The sequence below is a fragment of the Meriones unguiculatus genome, chromosome 3 (assembly GCF_030254825.1).
Source record: "Meriones unguiculatus strain TT.TT164.6M chromosome 3, Bangor_MerUng_6.1, whole genome shotgun sequence".
Lineage (NCBI taxonomy): Eukaryota > Metazoa > Chordata > Mammalia > Rodentia > Muridae > Meriones > Meriones unguiculatus.
The window spans coordinates 950,321-967,757 of NC_083351.1; the positions used below are offsets into that span (position 1 = coordinate 950,321).

The following is a 17,437-nucleotide window of genomic DNA, read 5'->3' on the forward strand; positions in this document are numbered from 1 at the left end:
TTGACCAAAGCGACTTAAGATTTACTCTGGCTCAAAAGTGTTGAAGGTACAGGAGCAAAAGCAGCTCTGATGCCATGTGTGACAGGTAGGAGGCACACCACAGCAATTTCTCTCTTTTCCCTTCTCAGTGGGACCCCAGGCACGGTGCCACCCTGTCAAGGTGAGTCTTCCTTTCCCAGGAAGTCCCTGGGAACAGCTTTGAAGACACGCCTCCTAGGTGATTCCAAATCCAGCTGCCGATGGAAATGAACCATCACGGATCGGCTGCTGCCCGCTGGCTGTCAGTGACAAGCGTCATGCACAGCGCCCATGAACACCAGCAGGAGCCCGCACCCAGGGGTCCACACCTCAGTAGTCGCATCCAACGACAGCACAGATGCAGCAAAGCACCCTGCAGCTCACCAAGCCACGTCTTCTGTGCTTTCGGCCAAGCACTGCGCAAGGTGGCTGTCCACATCCAGCTGGGCCAGCCTGCAGGGACAGGAGACAGTCATGAGCCCTCCAAGGACAGTGCTGGCCACAAGAAGGGCCTCCATGCTCCGCACCACTGAGAAGTCCCGGGCTCTTCTGCCAGCTGGTCAGCTGGAGGGAGCAGTCGGGGCTCACTGTAACTTACTAGGTTGAGCCAGGCCCTCCGTGTTACCTGAGAACCCTTGTCCAGGCCAGAGAAGCTTAGTCCCACAGACCCACCCTGACCCGTGTTTGAGAAGCTCCCACCCCATCTTTTGGGGGAGATGGTTGGTGTGTTTGTGTGTTGGTGTGTGTGTGTTTGCTTGTTTGAAAGAGGGCCTCCTATATAGCCCTGGCTGTCTTAGAACTCACTTTGTAGACCAGGCTGCCCTCGAACTCACAGAGATCTGCCTGCCTCTGCCTCCCCAGTGCTGGGATTATAGGCATGTGGTACCGTGCCCAGCCCAGGAATATTTTCTTGATGTGGAAGGACCAAGCCCCACCACACAAGATTCCGTCATGTGGCCTCTGGCTCTGCATTTCTGGAAGGGCCAAATAGCATCTGTACCTCAGGAGTGCTGGGCTTGGGAGGGACACCACAGCCAGAGAACAAGGGTAGCATCTGGACAGGCTTCTGCCCCTGGCTCTGGCCATCAGAGGGGGAGGTGACCCAGCTAGGGTCAGTGTGTGCCAGGACGGTGCTCAGCAGCCGAGGATGTGCTGGAGGCCAGATGGCCACCATCCTAGGAGAGTGGCCCCTTTGAGATATCACTGGCAGGAGACATGGCCCAGAGTGGCTACACTCATAGGTCTCTGCCCAGGGCCCTGCTTCCTTCCGGCACCCCACACAGCCTTCCGTCCCCAACAGCAGCCCACCAAGTTCCACTCAGATGCGTCTGCATTTCTCCCCACAGCTCCTGATCCATGTGACCACCACAGTAAGTGCCCTTCCCCAAACCAACGTCAGACAGTCCCATCTGAGCCTATTAGAGCAGGACTGCCATTTCCCAATGTGGAGCCAACCCGGAAACCCCGAGACTCTTGTCATAGTGTCCTGTGTCTCTCCCAGTAGCCAGCTCACCTTGTATGTGCTGACACTGGTGAACTTAATGCAGCAGTGCCAAGGTGAAACCCCACAGATCCTGAGGAGCCTCTGGACATCATTCCTTTGCCCTCACAGGCCTCTCGAGGCCTGGCCTGCTCACTGCATCCTAACTGAGCCACACTCATGTCGATGGCCATAATGCAAACAGACTTACCCTGAGCCTTTCAGCAGAAAATGAACAGCAAGGCCCTCACCTGACCCAAGTCCTGTGACTTTCAATGGCTCTCTCAACTGGCAGTCCCTGGCAGTTGAGGGTCTTTGAAGTCTCTGAGAGCCCCTCAGCCAATGTAACCAAGGTTTTAACATTTCCCTTCCTCCAGCTTTCTGGAAGGTGCCTCAAGGTTCAGTATGGACCTTGCCCACCTGCCAGGAGTTCCCGGGTGGGAGTTCTGGGTGACATTCCTCAAGTGGGCCCTCAGGGATTCCTCCAGATAGCTCCCTACAGCAAGAGCTGCTTCTGAGGCACATATCTCACAGCTGGGCTCCTGCTAACTCCCAGACACAGCTCATCCCTGGCTACGGCCAACCAACACGAATTTGCCTCAGATTCTGAATGTAAACAGAGTCGCAACCATGGGCCAGGCATGGTACATACCTATCATTCCCAGCTAATCTGAAAGCTGAGTCAAGAAGACAGCTTGGCCTCAAGATGTTCAAGGCCTAGGTTATACTTTAAAAAGGTGGGGGAGTGGCGGGGGCAGACAAAGAGAGGGGGGATGGATGGATGGACAGACTGACACACAGACATACACAGAGAGACTTAACCACAACCACCAACTCTCACTGTATCAGTGAAGACTAAGAAAGGGTTTTGGCATCCACCTGCTGCACTGGCTCCCTAGCTGCCTGTAGAACAGAAACTGCAGGGTTCCCCATCTGTGCGCCCTATATCTGCACATTCAAACAGTCACAGAGTAAAAAGCACTTTTAAGAAGTGACCGTACTAGCCATGCACAGTGGCGCATGCCTGTAATCCCAGCATGCTAGGAGACACAGGCAGGCAGATCTCCAGGACAGCCAAGGCTCAAAAAAAAAAGTACAGTACTAAAGATAAAGACTGCCCTTATCATCATTTCCTAAGCAGCAGTATAGAGTAACAAGTGCTTAGCGATGTAAGATCTATTAAGTAACAACTGTTTAATATAAAAGGACCCGAGTATCTGCAGACTGGTATACTGGGGGGCTGGCTGCAGTCCCCAAAGATAGGGAGAGGCATGTGTACAAAGTGTCTGAATACAGCAACAAGATCTTGGAACAAAGAACACTGGGTGTATGTCAGCCTAGTACCTAATCCCTGCCACATGAAGGAATAAAACGGTGCTCTGCATGGCTCTAAAGAAAGGAGGGGCATCCCTGGGCTTACTTGTGCCAGCCAGGTGGGCAGTAATATCTGTTCAAGCTGCCCTTATATGACAGCTCAAAGACTGTGTCTAGCTGACCAGTCGGCCTCCTTGCCTGGCTCTTAACCATTGTGACAATACCCCTGCCATCTAAGCCCCAGCACACGCTACAGTGGGGCAGGAATGGAAGGGAGCTCCTTCAAGGGCACAGGACAGTTCTCCCCAACCAGCCTGACGAAATGGCTGCCCCTCAAGTGAGTCTCAGCAGATACACGGAGCTCCTTTACAGCTCAGTAAGGACATGGAGTCACCACTGCAGGCGGGCTGAACTTAAGCCTGCCTTGCTGACACGTACTTTGGAAAAATCGAGGCACTTTGCCAAGCCTTCATACAGCCACTTGAGGAGCACCCAGGGATAGTGTGCCCTTTAGTGGTCCTGTCTTCAGGAGTCCTTTCTCAGACACGCAAGGACAGCACATATTAAACAAACAACAAACAAAAACCGGAACAAGAGTGGGGCGGGAACCCTGACAAGATCTGGGATCTTGATGGGCTCTGCAAGAATGTACTCCAAAAGGGTTCCCCAGCCCTCAGTCCCTTGATAGGTAAGAAGCATGGAGGTGTCCACTTTACAAACCACTCACTGTCACATAAACAAGACCCCACCTGGGGGCAAAAACGAAACCAAGGCTAGCAAGATGGCTCAGCGGATAAAGGAACCTGCTGCCCAGCCTGAGGCTCCGAGTTCAGTCCCTAGGATTGCCATGGTGAAAGGTGAGAACGGGCTTCAACAAGCTGTCCTCTGGCCTTCACAGGCATGTGCACCATGGCACACATACATGTCAGTATTTTAAATTTTAAAATTAGTCATATAAATAATAGGCCAGAGCCACATTCAAGCACACTCTTAGCCTCCTAAGCGGTGGCTTTTTACAACGGGCTAAGTCCTAAGCTTGGGGTCTGGGGTGGGACACTCACTTCGGGTCAAAAGCCTTCTGGCACAGTGGGCAGCTCAGCAACACGGGAGGTCTCTGTGCAGACACTGGCTCTCGGGTGCTGGCAGTCTGATGGGAATCTGAGGCAGGGCATCCTTTCAGGGATGGGGTAGATGACCCCACAGAGCCTCCAGCCCCGTGGAACGGCTGTGAGGAGCTTCCAGAGCCAGCAAGGGCAGGTGGAAAAGGCGTCCAGGAAAACGTCTTGGATCCCACAGTGAAGACCTCAGGCGGCGCAGTGGGCTCTGGGTCAGGCTGAGACTCCTGAAAAACAGGTACCCACAAAGTCATAGCCACCAACACCATGACCAGCCCCAGGGCCTGGGAACCCTCTCCCAGGCCATGCCCCTTCTTATTGCTTTTGCACACACCTGGATGGGAAAAGCAGGCAGCGGTGGCAATGGCTGACTGTTCGGGGTCAGATCCGCATTCACAGCGCTACGCAGGAGAGCCACCCACGGCTCACTCTTACTGCTCTCCAAGAGAAACCCGGGGCGGCAGTTAGGGGGCCTGGGAAGCGCAAGAAGGGTCAGCGGGGGACCCGCAGGAGTGCGTCAAGAGAAAGGGTCCTACAGAGAGGGGTGACAAGACTTTTGGGGGAAGGGGCTGAAGGGGCCGACCGTGTGGTAATGGAGTCCGCAGTGGGATGGGGAATGAGGCTCACGTCGGAGAGGACATGCACTCTGGGGGAAGTGGAGCGTGGGGCTGTGAAAGAGGGGCTGGAGGGGCGGCGGGGCTGGGGACCGCAGGGCTGGGGCGGAAGAGGCGGCGGCGCCCGGGGAGAGGCGGGGCGCGGTGGCAGCAGGCCTCGCGGCTGTGGAACGCACGTGTGCGAGCAGCCCCGCACGCGGGCGCGGACATCGCGGCGCCCGGGTCGCCGTCCCGCGGCCTCCCGCAGCCCCCGGCGCCCCGTCCCGCCTCACCCGGGCCCCGCCAGCGGCCGGCGGCGGCTCAGCCTCCCGCGCAGCCTCCGCTCCTCCTCCATCCTTCTCCCGACCGCGTCCGGCGGAAGTGAGGCGTCCGGCCGACCCGCCCTCCGCCTCGGCCTGCCGCCGTCCGCTCTGCCGCGTGCCATCTCCCCTCGTGGCACTGGAAATCTAAGGTCCCGAGACCCCGACCTTTGGGGACACCGGGCTGCCGCCTTGAGGAAGAGGCGGGGCGGGGTGGAGCTGCCCTTCCAGTTTGCAGGGGTGCGAGGTCGTGCTCACCCGACCCTGCGCAGCCAGCCGGGGAGCCCGTGCTCCCTTCCGTCCGCATGTGCAGATAGCTGTCAGGCGTGCCCTGCCAGTGCCACCTCCCAGTGGCAGTGTCCCGCCTGTTTCCACTTCTGTAGCCTTTTTCAGGAGGACCAACGGACAGGGCCAAATTCCCAGATCCGGTCTTACCATCATTGCCCTCTTATAGGAGGAACTGGGTTTCTCTGCCGAAGAAAGGCAGCGAAGCCGCAGAGCCCAGAGGACGAAGGCTCGGAGGGAGAAACCCGGGCTTCCTTTCTAGCCAATAAACCTGCCCTGCCATCCCGCAGCCCATCACTGGGTGGCAGCAGAAGCCCAGGCACTTGGGTGTACGTATTGGGACTCGCTAGTGGCCTTCTATTTCTCCACAGCCCCCAGGGGTCAGGGCTGTGCCAAAAGCCAGTCCTGCAACTGTAGGCCTCCCAGACCCCTCTTTCTAGGTCCTCCTCCCGTCAGAACTTCGCCTTCCATCCCTAGGCGAGGTCATCCCCACCCCACCGCGTGTGGTCCAGCCTGGAAGCCGTGTCTAGGCCAGGGTCTGGGGATGGAGTGTGGACTGAGGTCTTCTATCTCTGCAGACTTGAAGGGGATGAGCAAGAATCTGGAGCACACAGCAGGGTCTGTTCTGCCTTCAGGGAGTGGCCATCTCGGGAACCTGCTTGTACTAGGCTGAAGAACCCAGAGTGCAGCCAAGGAGCTGCCAGGTTGGGCAGCCTTGTGCTGTGCTGCGTGTGGTGACCTGGGACCGGGCCCTTAGCGGGGAAAGCAGGTGTGACGAGGCCCAGACCAGTGAAGACCCTGCTGGTGGAACACTCCAGCCTGGCCTTGCTCTGCTCCCCAGTGGCCTGGTTCCTGGGCTTTTGACGAAAGTATCGCTGTACTTTTGCAGGGGACCTTGTGAACTCTAGAAGGCTTGGCACCAACTCACAAGCAGGCGGAGGGCCCAAGGAGAGCAGCAGTGTGCCGGGCCATGTGCTGAAAGGCCCAGTTCATCCACACCCTAAAACCAGAGCACAGGGGTGTTCCTGACTCCTTCAACATAGCACACACCCACACACGCCCCTACCCCCTCTCCACAGAGCTCGGACAGCCTGGCTGCACACACAGGTGCCACCTGACGGCCCACGAGGGTCAGAGAGAGGCAGAGCCTGTTGTGGCTACTCAGGCAGACTTCCCCCAAAGTGGTGGCTCCTGAAGGGCTTCTCCCCTCAAGTGCCCCGAGGGCATGCTCTTAGGGCACAGAAAGGGAGGGCACTGCCTTATCTTCTGGCCTTGGCTCTCAGGAGAAAGAGGCAGTGACCCCAGGCTAACTAACACTGGTCCAAACACAAGTTAGCTAATGGCTAACTACTCTCAGACAGGTGTGAATGCTGTTCTTCATTTTCTCATTGTCACCAGCGATGGGGCTGAGCCAGAGGCCTTGTGGCCTGCAACCTGGAACTCTTTCCACAACGAATGAATTTAAGGGAGACCCTGCTCAGTGCCAAGCAAGTATGGAAACCATACGAAGCTTTCTTCAATCCTCCTGCCTTTACAGCCTGAGGTCACCTGGGGTTTACAAGATCCAGTCATTTCTTAAAAAAAAAAAAAAATTAGATTTTATTGTATGTATTCACGCATGTATTTGTGCATATGTGTCTGGTGCCCACAGAGGTTGGAAGAAGGTCTGGGATTTCCTAGAATTGTAGTCACAGATGGTTGTGAGCTACCATGTGGGTGCTGGGAAATAACCTGGATTTTCTGCAAGAGCAGCCAGTGCTCTTGACCACTAAGGCCTCGCTCTAGTCCCAACTCCCAACATTTTTAGGACCTGAGGAGGTAGAAATAGAGGTGATGGGCTCCTACCTTGCCCCAGGTGTTTGCAAAGTATAATCAAGAAAGGCTTTTGGGCCGGGCCTGGTAGCACAGGCCTGTAATCTCTGGGAAACAGAGGCAAGTGGATCTCTGTGAGTTCGAGGCCAGCTTGGTCTACAAAGTGAGTCCAGGACAGCCAAGGCCACCCAGAGAAACCCTGTCTTGAAAAACAAAACAAAACAAAGGCTTTTAAAGTTGAATTTGAGCAGTGGTGGCACATCCTTTAATCTTTGCATTTGGGAGGCAGAGGCAAGAGGATCTCTATGAGTTTGAGGCCAGCCTGGTCTACAGAATGAATTCCAGGACAGCCAGGGCTATGAAGAAGGACCCTATCTCAAAAATAAATAAATAAACAAAACAAAAAGCAGACTTTGGGCTGGGGAGATGGTTCAGCACGTGTGCAAACGTTAGGCCTGAGGTCAGTTCTGGAGGCTGACAGGAAACCAGGCACGGGGGCACAGGCTATGGCCCCAGTGCTGCTGCAGGACAGGAGGCAGAGACAGGAGCTGCCCGGAGCTTTTGGCCCAGCTCGCCCTGTGTACACAGTGCCAAACAGGAGACAGCCTTAACCAACATGGAAGGTGAGGACACACAGCAGGGGGCCTCCACACCTTCGCCATGGTGTATGTGCCCACCCTCACGCCACAGGGCAAGGGGTTTTTTAATTAATTAAAAAGTAAGTTGAACGTGATGGAAAGATCTGCTCTCCTGGAGCCATGTGCTGTGGTAACAAGGATTTGTCTTTATTGGAAAATTTCTGGTTGGCACTGACTCTTGTACAGCAAAAACAACTTTCTTTTGTTGTTTGTTTGTTTGTTCGTTGAGACAGGGTTTCTCTGTGTGGCCTTGGCTGCCCTGGACTTGCTTTGTTGACCAAGCTGGCCTCGAACTCACAGAGATCTGCCTGCCTCTGCCTCCCTGAGTGCCACTGGGTCTGGCAGAAACAACTCTCTTTTGAGCCAGAATTCACATTTACAAAAGGATAGTTCAAAGCTGGACATAGTGGCATACACCTTTAATCTCAGCACTTGGGAGGCAGAAGCAGGCAGATCTCTGTGAGTTCAAGGCCAACCTGGTCTACAAAGCAAGTCTGCTTTTGACAGCCAGCACTATTTCACAGAAAAACCCTGTCTGGGGGGAAAAAAGAAAAGAAAACTAAGCAAACAAAACCCCACAAAAGGATAGCAGTGCTTTGGAGGAGACACATGGCTGAAACAGACATTACTGCAGTGAGGCCTGATCCACACAGCGCCCAGGATGGGGGCACCTTCGTCTCTTTGATTTTGTCCATCATTAGAGCCTTTTTTTTTTTTTTTTTTTTTTTTTTTTTTTGAGGAAAAGCCCTGCCCCCCAAGGCTAGTCTCAGAAATGAAGAGGGAGGGCCTGCCAGCCAGGTTGGTGTCTTGGCAAGCAGTTTTCACGGGGTGCTGTCCACAGAGTCCTGGCTCCCTCACAAGCAAGGCAAGTCCCAGGCTTGTTCTCCGCCACCAGCCTAACAGGCAGGTCCACTGTTAGCCTAGGTGAGCGTGTCCGGCAGACCCCAGTCTGAAGCTGGTGGGATAGTCCTCGTCCTGCTTGGCTCCCTGCAGTCTCCCTGTCTTCTCGGAAACCAGGTTGGCCATTCCTCTACAAATGGGTCTTGACAGCATCTGTCTGTGACCAGGCCCAGGAAAGACAGGGCCTCTCGTTTTTGAGTGGGACCTGTTGCGGGCCAACATGCCTGGGTACACACATGTGCCACTCAGCTTCTCTGCTGTGTGGCAGAACAGCACAGCATCTACACGGGGTACCCTAGCAGTGCTCACTGGCTGTCCAAGGCTGTCCGAGAGGCCTGGGCTGCCTTCCCTGCCCGAGTGGCCTTCTGACAGTGGGCTGCAATCCCCACACCTGCTGGCCTGTGTATGCCAAGCAGGCAAGGCTGCCTGGAGCCAGGCACGGCGGCATTTATGGGGTGTGGGAGTGCCAGGCAGACAGGCTGTATGAGACAGTTGCCTGGGAAACATCGCAGGATCCGCCAGGCAGCAGAGTGCTGTTCAGACCCACACATGGGGTGTGGGGGCAAGCATGGGGGGAGGGGAGGCACAGACACTGCAGCTCCCTTCATGGCCCCTCCTGGTGCCTCCCAATGGGGATCCTGGCCAGGACCTGCGCACAGTCAGCAGGCCAAAGCCGAGGGTGGGGCAACCTAACCCAGAAGCCACGGGACACTGGGAGAAGGCACTGGGGGAAGGGACCAGGGCCTACTTCAGCTCCCACCTCTGAGCCACCTTCTAGCCAAAATTTCCACCTGGCCACTTCTGTCTGTTCACAGTGGTCCTTCTGACGTTCAGCAAACTCTTCCAAGCACTTTGGAAAACCCTCTGTGACCCAGCTTGAGCTCAGTCCAGGGCCCATGCCTCTGTTGGCCCTTTCCCTACAGCCAGCTCCTACAGTCCCAGGGCCCAGCCTTAGAGTGAAGCCTCCCAGCCTGCCCTGATGCCCTTCTAGGTTTTCCTGGAGCACAACTGTAGGCCACTTCCAGAGGGCAGTGATGTGTGCTGTGCCCCACTGCGTCCGACCGCCAGAGGGACAGCAGGGCCACAGACGTAGCAGGACAGGGACGAAGCCCTAGAGAGCAGGGGCAGGAAGGGGAAAACACGGCCCGTGGAGACAGTCAAGCAGAAACCAAGCTTTACTGGTGTTCGGGGTGAGTGGGAGCCCCAGGGGACTCCCCAGGGAGGCTGTGGTTTCTCGGCTCCCACAGAGTCAGCTCTGACCCGGATCCAGCAGCATTTACAGGAAAGCTGCTCGTGGGAAGGCCCTTGGCCAGATGCTGGAGGTCCCTTGACCTCTGGCCCCTCTGCCAGGTGGTAAGGGTTTTGAACACTGTCAGGAGTACAGAAGTAAAGAAACCACAGGCCCTGTTTACCACTGTGGATAGTGTTTATCAGCTTCAGGCGTGGCCCGGCTACACTTTAACTTTCTGGTTTGGGTTTGTTGTTGTTTTGTTTTGTTTTTTCTTTTTCGCCTCTGACTCCTTGGGATAGAACCCAAGGCCTGTTGGTTGAGTGCATGGCGCTGAGCTGCACCCCCACTGTAGAGTTTGAATTTGAATGTCTCAGAGTCCTTCACCCCGCACGGCACCACGTGAACATCTTGGACCTGCTTGCACGGAAATCAAGTGGGAGGGTCACCCAGACTCTGCGCACAGCTCAGGCCCCCGAGGTCCGGGGCACAAGGAGGAGGGCGGTGGCGCTGGGCTTCATGGCACTTTTTAGAGGAAAACAAAACACCATGAACGGGAATCAATGCCAGGGGGACTGGCATGTGTCCCTTACCTGGAAGAAGTATGTCACAGAAAAATAGAACTACCTGACAGGCATTAGCTCAATGTGTGTGTCTGCAAGCTTACATTTGTGTGTATGAGTTCTGTGTGTGTGTGTGTGTGTACTTGTCAAGGTCAGAGGTCAGTTACAGGAGCCATTCCTCAGCAGCTGTCCACCCTATTTATTCCTCTGAGACAGTAGGAATAAATTCACTAGTCAGGCTAGGCTGGCTGCTCAGTGAACCCCAAGAATGCAGCCGTCTCCGCCTCCCAGCGCTGGAATTAAAAGTGTGCTTATCTTTTTAGATGGGTTTTGGGGGTCAAACTCAGTTCACCTCTTTTATGCTTGTTCCGATTGAGCAACCTCCCCAACCCTTGGGCTCTTTCTACTCCCCACCTTTGTGCCTCTTGTAGACTGTTTGGAGAGGCAGGATCGATCAGGACTGTCCCAGTAAACCTGACTGTGTGGCTCTCAGGACCTTGATCCCAGATCCTATCCTGCATGCCCTCTCTTCTCTGGTGCCCAAGGAGGTGCCTTCTTTCTCCCAGATTACCCTCCAGGTGCCCCTCTGAAACCTCAGCACCAAGAGTTTCAAGTCCACCTCATGCAACTCCTGTGCAAGGTGGTTCTGGGATGGAAAGCTTTTGCCCCACACTGCACCTGGCTGGTTGGGGTCTGTGGGCAGCCCTCAGGGCAACCAGATAACAGAGCTCCAGTGAGGGCCTCTCTTTTCACAAGACTTGGACACCCTCCTCCCAGAGGTCAGCTCAAGGTCACTAGGGCCTCAAGAGGCTGTCTGTCCAGGAAAATGGCATTCTGACTCTATCAGCCAGCCTCACGCCTGCTCCCCACATACAGCCTCCCTGGAGAGCAGCCACCCGTGTCCCTGGGGGACAGCGAGCAGCCTTGCCTTCCACTCTGCTTCTCTCCTTCCCGTGGGCTGTTCCATGGCAAGGCCAGCTCTCCTTGTAGATCTCTCCACTGAAGGCCACTTTGGCCTGACTGAGACATGGCCGAGTCAGCTTTCTGGCAGCCATGCCTATGTAGGTAACCCTTGTTCATACTCAGTTCCATTCAGTGCTCCCTCAGGTCAACCTGAGGGACCCAACTTGAGGGACTCACCTGCCCACCCATCCCTTCAGCGATGGTGGGCAGCTTGGGTATGAGCAGCTCCTCACCTCTCAGATTTGGAGCTGGCCTATGCCCCAAGACTCTGCCCGGCGTGGAGTAGAGGCAATACCCCGATTCTTCAAAATGTAAAGGTAAAGTCTGCACTAGAGGCCTGAGCAGGCAGGACATGCCAGGCCAGGGTGGCTGCTGGGCCCCCCTTTTTGAGCCGCCTTCTACATACCCTGTCCCCTGAGACCTCAGCCCTTACCACAGTCGTGCTGCCCTTCCCACCATATCCAACCCTGTGGTGAGGTGCTGTTGATTGACACAGGTACAGATGGTTCCAACTGAGGCCCAAGGCATACTCCAAACGTCCTAAGACACATGACGGTGACTGGCCATGCTGCCAATGAATCCCGGTCTTCCCAGCTTATTAGCAATGAGTGATGTCCCGCTGGGTCTCAGCAGTCAGGGGTGAAGCAGCTCTCTGAAAACACTCTCCATCCTGGAAACCCCAGCCAAGGTGTTCTGGCCAGTGTTAGGTCAACTTGACACAAACTAGAGCCATTTAGGAAGAGGAAACCCCAACTGAGAAAATGCCCCCCCCCCCAGGCAACCTATGGCAGTTTTTTGTCTGTTTAGTTGATGACTGGTGCGGGCCCTGCTCACTGTGGGCAGATCATCAGCCCTGGCCTGGATGCCATGAGCAAGGAGGCTGAGCAAGCCACAGGAGCAAGCCCGAGAGCTCTGTTCCTCTGCAGCTTCTGCTCCAGCTCTTGTGTCTAAGTTCCTGCCTTGAGTTCCTGCTCTGACTTCCCTGGACGGTGTAAACTGACATAAATCCTTTCCTCCAACAGTTGCTTCTGGACATGGGTTTTATCATAGCGATAGAAACTCAAGGCTGGGTAGCCCACGTGGCCAGGTCCTGCCGCCCGGACTCCTCACACGCTCTATGTGCTGCCTCCCAGGCTGTGGGAGACCCCAGACTCTTGTGGGGCAAGGGTGGTACACCTCAGCTCTGCTCCTATGCCCAGCCGCCCAGTCTCTCCCACGGGCACCCAAACTCAGCAACCAAATGTCATGGTCCGCCACCTCTGCAGCCAGTCACTGGCTGGTGTCCTCCAGGGCCCCAAGCCTGGGTGCTTGGCATGCCACTAATTTTGCCAGTGCTGTGATCCCATGCTGGGTTCTGGCTGTAGCCTGCCGTCCTGCCACATGAAGGAACGCGTGGAGGCCTCCGCTCAGCTCTTCGGAGGGACCCCCGTTCCTCTCTAGGACAGTCGCCGAAGACATCCAGCTTCCGAAATCATCTCTTTACACAGTGAGGAAAGAACCCGAGGCGCAGGGAGCAGGCTCAGAAACGCTGCATACCCAGGACTTCAGGAGGCCCTGCCTTCTCGCAGGAGTCTGCCGACTGCCCAGGGTTGACCAGGAGTTGGTGGGCACTCAGCAGGTGTTGAAGATCTAGCCAATGCCTCGTTCCCAGCTTTTCCTGGGCCCGCAACTAAAATGGCCCGGGCAGCCCTGCAGGGTGCCCACCGAGCAGCACAGCCCTGGCCAGCCTGAATCCGCTGGTCACCTGCCGGTGCGGCCTTCTGTTGGCTGGCCAGGTTTTGTACCCCGTCAACCTCTCCCGGGTCCCCCCTCACTCCCTGCCTTTCTCCATCTGCTGCCCTGTGCCTCCCACGCCTCGTTCCCCTCCAGTGCTCCCTTGCCACGCCTCTCCCACGCCCCGCCCTTCCTCAACAGCTCTGCGGTCAGGCCACGCCCTGCTCTGGCCTCGGAGCAGCAGCTGCGGCGTTTTGTGATACTGTAAAACCTCGCAGCTCTAATTTCCTTTAGGTCCAACACCTGAATCTGGTATCTTCTCGCTCGGACACTTCCCAGTCAGAAGCGCGCCCCAGACGCCTGCTCAGAAGAAATGGAAAGCGCACATAGGTCATGTTAAATTTAGCACAGCCGCCCATGGAAAGATAAAAGGAGGTTGGTGAACTTAACATCAGCTATAGGGTGCAGCTGAACGTAGTACCTGACATGGAAGCAACCAGCCTACGAATTATGAGCCTGTCCTTTTGCACGCTTTTGTTCACCTTAGGATTTGAGAACTCACTGTGTTTTGCATGTAGAGTTAAACTCATGTTGGCCTGCATATGTTTCCAGGGCGCGGAGCTAAGCAGCCACCCACTGGAGGACCACAAAGACGAGGGGGAACGGCCTTTGATGTGGGCTCATTCTGCTGCGAGGTGTGGGGTGTCTCTCTGTCCTCAGAAATGTCACATTAACGTGTCAAGGACTCTGCTCCGGGCTGTGGAGGTCCTAGGCCTGCAGCCCACCCACCCTGGGCTCTAGTCCTCCATGCTTGTGTGACGTGATGGCTGATTGCCCCCCTTGAGAAATAAAAGTGTGAAGCAGGGAGAAGCCCTGTCATCCTTTGAGGGGAAAGGCCTTATTTATCCAGCCCTTTTCTGGCCCAAGGAAGTTCTGCTTTTCCGAGTTGGAAAGCTGTGAGGAGGACGCATCCATCCCAGGCTGTGGAGTTGAAAACGGAGCAGTTCAACTTTCAGGGACAAACTGTTACAGAGGGCAGATACCAGGAGTGGTAAAAGAGGCACAAGGGCACGCCGGGCAGGTACGGTGGCACACGCCTGTAGTCCCAGCACTCTGGGTGGCAGAGGCAGGTGGATTGCTGTGAGTTTGAGGCCAGGCTGGTCTACAAAGTCAGTCCAGGACAGCCAGGGCTACACAGAGAAACCCTGTCTTGAAGACATAAAACAAAAAAGAGTCGCAAGGGCTTCTCTTGTCCTGTAGGTGTGACTTTGTCACACTGAAGCTCTGGGGTGACTCAGAGTGTCCCACGCCTGGGTAAAAACCCCAGATCTACTCTGATGATGTCTCCAGCAGCCACTGACAAGTCACAAACAGTCCCAAGACTGGGGGAAAAGAATTCTCTTTCCTGTGAAAGTTCACATTGGTGAAAAATATATACATATCATTCAAGTACACAGGTTTAGGGCAGGACGTGGTGACACACGCCTTTGATACCAACACTGGGGAGGCAGGTGGACCCCCTGTGAGTTTGTGGCCAGCCTGGTCTACAGAGGGAGTTCCAGGACAGCCAGGGCTACACACAGAAACCCTGTCTTGAAAATAAACGAAGTAAAACAAAAACCATAGGTTTGCCACACTCTGAGTGTGTGAAAATGAGGCAGGGCTGTGCTAAAGCCAGAAATTTTGAGGCTGCTGGGAGAACTGGGCTTCCGTGGTCCAGAGACCCGGGGCAACATGTCCCTGGTCCTTAGGGAAGGGCCTTCAGCATTAGTAGCTGAGGTGCTGTGAGGCCAGAAGTGGTAAGCTGCCTTTCCCCTTTTCTGAGAAAAATGAGAAAGCACCCCCAGTGCCAGGAAAGAGCTCCTGGGAGTTTGGCTTGGTGCTCCTGACCTCTCCAGCCTTTCCCTCCCCTGCATGCATGTGATGGTGGCCTGGCCTTCAGCTTTCGCTCGTCTTCTTTGTTTTGAGGGGTACATTATGGCAGGCATGTGCCAGAGCCATTAATACAGCAGATTCCGCCCCCAGGAATCTCCATGCTGCTTCCTGTGATAAGTGAGAGTGCATGGCCATAGCCTTGAACAGCCCAGGTCTGCGGCAGCAGCCACCATGTGGAGAAAGCCTAGCTCTGGTCTTGCTTTCCCAACTCCCCACCCTCTGAATGGAAACACATTCTTACTCTAGCCTCATGGATTTTTCCAGCCTTGGGTTGAAGCCTCGCCTCAGAGTTACAGGTAAGTGTGTGTGTGTGTGTGTGTGTGTGTGTGTGTGTGTGTGTGTGGTGGGTCTTTGCCCAGAACAAGCTTTCCAGACTTCTCCTTAATCCATGATGGGTTCTGCAGGAGAAACTTAGGCTTGGAGAGCTCACCCACGTGGCTGCTGTGTGTAACCACTAGCTGGCCTCACAGTTCCCACTCCTGAGGTGAAATGACTGTGCGGCCCTGAGCTGTTGGCTGTGCTTGCACCACAGCCTTGAGCTCCTGGCCTAGCCACCTCTGGAGCCCTCTGCACCCGCTCCAGCCTCCTTTCTTCCTGTCAACTTTGTCCTCTCTCTATGCCCTCCCTCCCTCCTCTCTCCCTCCCTTCTGGCAAGCAGACTGCAATCCAAACTTGCTATTAACTTCTCCCCTGCAGTTGTCCCAGGGCCCGTCCAAGTTAAATATTACTCATGGAGCTGGGAGCCTGCAGGGCAGCACTCGGCCTAGAAGTGGGCAAGTCTCTGAAAGGTGCTGGGTGGAGGCAGAGGCCAGTCCAAAGCCTCGGAAGACCCTGCAACTGGCAGCAGTGGGCAAGGGGCTACACTGGGCTCCTCCGGCCTCTGCCCTCTCCCTTGACTGCTAACCTCCCCCCCTCCATCCTCTGGATCCTGCAGGCTGGTGGGCAGTGGTCCCATGGACAAAGTAGGAAGAGCTGGCCAGGGGCCCCAGAGGGGCTTGGGCTGGCCCAAGGAAGGCCTTCCCCCTAGCTGCCCAATCCAGCCTTATGCCAGGATAGGGGCAGAGCAGAGAACAAAATGTTCAGGGAAAACAGCCTCACCCATGCCACATGGTTTCCCATCACCCCCTGATTCTCCCAACAGGGAAGTGGATGCACAGGGGAAGCCCCAGCAACCGGGAGGCACGCGGAGCTGACCCCTACTCTCCCCGACTTAGCCTGTCCACTAAGGCTACAACTTTGGGGGTGAGTCCAGTATAGCACCCACTCAGGCCCAGGTCTCCCAGTAAAACTATATTGACTGACTCCCCAACTCACACTTCCTGACCCACCACCCTACCTCCCATTCCCCTGCTCTCCTGCTTCAGAGTCTTTGTGTCTGCTGCTCTGGCCTCCCAGAATGCTCATGTTTCACCCACTTCAGAGTATTGGTCAGGCCAACCTAGGAGTGAGCCTTCTGCCCTAGACTTGTCACCCCCAGCCCTACTCCTAATCCCACATTCTGGCCTGACCCAGTGTCTACCCCAAGGATGACAATCCCTCAGGACTGTGACTCAGGTGGGACAGGCTGGGCAGGGGGCTCCTATCAGGCCGCTGTGCTCCTCGGGTAGAAGAGAGAAACTGGACAGAACAATCCAGGAGGCCTTGCATAACAGCCCCAGAGAGAAGGGGCTACCATGGGCTGATGGGATTGGCTCTTATGCCATCCTGGAAGCTGCTCATCATCTGAAAACTTACCTTCCTCCCTGTGAAGGCTCCCTGTTCTGCTCACAACTCCCCACGGTCCTCTGCTTCCTTCCTACCTGATGTCCAGCTACAGCGTGGGCTGGGTGCTCTATCAGACAAGCCACGGCTTCCTCCCACAGTAGCCACTTGCAGGAGCCGAGCCCTGGCTCAGACATGCAGCCCCTCATGGACTCTCCAGCCTCTCTCCACTCTAGAGGCCTCTTTCCCAGCTCTTCACCATGCTACAGCCTTAACACAGGGCTCCTGAGCGCCAGGCTGGCGGAAAGACTCCTCACACCTGCTTGGTGACTGGGTCTGTGTGGGGCTCTGGAGCCCGCCACCCACCTGCCTGCCTCCTGCCCAGACCTGTGGCTGTGCCTGCTGCAGTCAGATGGAGGCGAGTTGGGACTTCATACCTGGAATGAGCAGGAGGGCAGGAATGTGAGCCTAGACCTCACTTCTTTCGCCCCTCGCTGGCTCCCTGGGGATGGTCTTTACCTGCTAGGGTGCAGCAGGACAGAGGGGAATCCCACACTAGGACTCCAACCCTCAGTGACCCTTACAGCTATGTCGGATACTTTCCTGCTTGACTCCTAGCCCCGATTTGGGTGGTAAGGGTGGGTAGGGGTCAGGAAAAGAGCAAACTCTGCTTTGGGGACCAGAAGCCTAATACCCCCAGGGCAGGCGGGAGGTGGCATGTCTGGTGGCATGTCGGCTGCAGAGAGGGAGGCAGAGCTCTTGAAGCCAGCTTGTTCATTCTGTCAGGCAGAAAAAGTTGTTTTTTAAAAATTATTTATTTATTTATTTATTTGTTTATTTTTGAGACAGGTTTCTCTGT

At 55.6% G+C, this 17,437-nt stretch overlaps 1 protein-coding gene across 1 annotated transcript; it reads right to left on the reverse strand.

Moving 5' to 3' along the window:
• On the reverse strand, positions 1-4,977 carry Faap20 (FA core complex associated protein 20). The gene is made up of 4 exons (XM_021655530.2): positions 4,814-4,977; positions 4,262-4,400; positions 3,874-4,154; positions 1-471 (listed from the first exon to the last, which is right to left on the reverse strand). Exons 1-4 carry the CDS (start codon positions 4,963-4,965, stop codon positions 399-401), a joined length of 645 nt encoding a protein of 214 aa, XP_021511205.2. The 5' UTR covers positions 4,966-4,977; the 3' UTR covers positions 1-398.
• Positions 4,978-17,437: the final 12,460 nt, after the last annotated feature.